This window comes from Limulus polyphemus, unplaced genomic scaffold (assembly GCF_000517525.1).
Source record: "Limulus polyphemus unplaced genomic scaffold, Limulus_polyphemus-2.1.2 Scaffold7970, whole genome shotgun sequence".
Classification (NCBI taxonomy): Eukaryota; Metazoa; Arthropoda; class Merostomata; order Xiphosura; family Limulidae; genus Limulus; species Limulus polyphemus.
In genome coordinates this window covers 10,913-13,957 of record NW_013673580.1, presented here as the reverse complement: position 1 = coordinate 13,957, position 3,045 = coordinate 10,913, and the positions used below count along the sequence as shown (strand labels likewise).

Genomic DNA, 3,045 nt, shown 5'->3' with positions numbered 1-3,045 from the left:
GTTCATTTCTACACAGTTTGTTACTGGTGTCTATGAGAGAAATAACTAAACAGGTGTTCATTTCTACACAGTTACTGGTGTCTATGAGAGAAATAACTAAACAGGTGTTCATTTCTACACAGTTACTGGTGTCTATGAAAGATACAACTAAACTGGTGTTCGTTTCTACACAGTTACTGGTGTCTATGAAAGATACAACTAAACAGGTGATCGTTTCTACACAGTTTGTTACTGGTGTCTATGAGAGATATAACTAAACAGGTGTTCATTTCTACACAGTTACTGGTGTCTATAGGATTAACAGATATGATGGGCACAGTACAGATAGCCCATCGTGTAGCTTTGAGCTTAACTACAGACAACAACATCTCTAACAAATATGGTGGGCACAGTACAAATAGCCAATTATGTAGCTTTGTGCTTAACTAAGACAACAAAATCTCTAACAGATATGGTGGGCACAGTACAGATAGCCCATCGTGTAGCTTTGAGCTTAACAACGGATAACATCTCTTTAACAGATATACAACTCAGTGAATATTCTGCAAGCTTATTTTTTACTCAACAGGCTTAACCATAACCAGGTATGTGGTCACAAGGTTAATATTTTTAGTCATGAAAAATTTCTAATGGCACAGTCCAGTTGTACATTGATAAATCTTTAACATAAACCAAAAACATTAGAACAGCTTACCAACGATTAATTTCTCAGATCTTAATTTAATTTATTGTACACTTTTGAATTTTCTATATTTACCAACCATTCTTGATTTGTTTCTTAGATTTTTATGCTGGCTATCTGCACTAGCTATCCCTAATTTTGATATGATATAAGGAAGGCCACTAGACAACACCAACTCTTTACCAATAAATAATGGGATTAACCCTCACTTTATAACACCCCGGTGGCTGAAAGGTCAAGCATGTCCAATGGAGTGGTCTTTAGTTTTGAATTTTTATGTACAACATTTCACTCGTCAAGGAAGCTGCAACTTTTTGGAACAAAGCTCAAATTCCAGTTTGTCGAAGACATCATGCCATTATCAAACTGGAAAAACTTTCTGAAAAATGGGCAAAATTAAAGAAAAATTCCAAAAGGAAAACTTAAATACAGCAAGCTAATGAAGAAGAGTTTGTCTGTAATTTGGATGATCCTTTTGGCATCACTCATAGGAATGCCCTGACGAAGATCCCAAAAGATCAGGACTTTCTTCTTACTCAGAGGGAAAGAGGACACTATGGGTGCATGGGCCAGGTAGATAAGATTGTTTCTTTAAAAATATCAAGGGTTGAGAAAAGAAGTGAGGCAAGTATGGAAGGTAAACAGCAGACCTTGAATGAAATTGTCAGTTGTTGTCACAGCAGTGATGATGAGGTTGGTGGATACAGTACCAATAACAATGATGAGGTTAGAAGAGCAATTGGAAAATCATCATCTTCTAAGCCTAAAAAGAGGTCAAGAAGGAATATTTTCACTCCCAATTTATTAGCAGCTATGGAATGAGGTTAAAATGTGATACAGTATATCTCACCATACCACAGATCCCATGTTTGCAGATATCACTTTAACCAGGTTACATTTCACCTTTTCACACTGCAGTTTGTAAACTAGCTATGAGTGCTACTTTTTGACTTTTTAGCCTAGTTGTCAAAAAAGTTAAATTTATTAATATTACCCCAGGTAAGAGATGGTATTGTGCTAGATTCTCTTTCCTTGAAATGCTTAAAATTAATGTACCTGTTTTATAATACCTTTCCCAAGTCCTACCTGTATAGCAGTTGGCTTTATGACATTGGATACATGCCCCTAACCCTCGTTGCTTGCATATGTAGCACGTTAATTTCCAGCGAGCAGGTGGGATGTTTTCTATGCTATCAATAGGTTCGAGGAAGACAGTGTTGGCAAAGCAGACTTCTGGAACCCATAGGGCACATACCACATGGGCCCACCGCCCATTGTCTGTCTGCTTGAAAGCACCCCCTTTATTAGGGCACAACACACAGTCAACTGCACGTGAGGGCGACTGGAGACAGCGTCGACACAGCCATTGACCTTCAGGGATATATGGCACTCCATAACACTCCTGTAGAGAAATTCTAAATTGTAACATTTCTGTTCCTGTTTTTAATAAACAAAAAGCAGCCAACTTTATATTCATTTTATTAGTATTTATCCAAATATTAAAATACCCTTACATATCAAGTTTATGATATTATAACCACACATATATAACTTTCTATAAATGAAATCAACTGGTTTTAGAAAATATTCATCCACGAACAGTTGAAGACATAAGTTAGTAGTTTTCACAGCATGTCACATTCTACAGCAAATCTTCATAGTGTGTCATATCCTGCAGCTAACCTTTGTGTGTCACACTTCCATAACTAGCCTTCATAATGTGTTACATCCAGCAGTTAACCTTCATTGTGTGTGTCCCACACTGCAGTTAGCCTTCATAGTGTCACATTCTATAGCTAACCTTTATACTGTGTCACATTCTGTAGCAAACCTTCATAGTGTCACATTCTATAGCTAACCTTTATGTGTCACATTCTATAGCTAACCTTTATGTGTCACATTCTGCAGCAAACCTTCATAGTGTCATATTCTATAGTTAGCCTTCATAGTGTGTCACATTCTATATCTAGTCTTTATAGTGTGTCACATTTTTAAGCAAACCTTTATAGTGTCACATTCTATAGCTAACCTTTATAGTGTGTCACATTCCGCAGCAAGCATACATACATACACTTACTTGATGAAAGGGTAGATTACAGATATCACAGAAAAGACTGCTAACTTTAACCAAGCTACTTACAACTTGACACTTACTTGATGAAAGGGTAGATTACACATATCACAGAAAAGACTGCTAACTTTAACCAAGCTACTCACAACTTGACACTTACTTGATGAAAGGGTAGATTACACATATCACAGAAAAGACTGCTAACTTTAACCAAGCTACTCACAACTTGACACTTACTTGATGAAAGGGTAGATTACACATATCACAGAAAAGAGTACTAACTTTAACCAAG

General features: G+C 36.7%; 1 protein-coding gene across 1 annotated transcript in view; it reads right to left on the bottom strand.

The window, feature by feature from the left end:
• The window catches only part of LOC106475016 (peregrin-like), a gene marked incomplete at its 3' end in the record, with an annotated part of 18,784 nt that overhangs the window by 8,278 nt on the left and 7,461 nt on the right, over positions 1 to 3,045 (bottom strand). Inside the window, exon 4 of the mRNA XM_022379238.1 lies at positions 1,769 to 2,084. Within this exon, the coding sequence (XP_022234946.1) occupies positions 1,769 to 2,084 (316 nt within the window). The remainder of the gene's footprint in view (positions 1 to 1,768; positions 2,085 to 3,045) is intronic.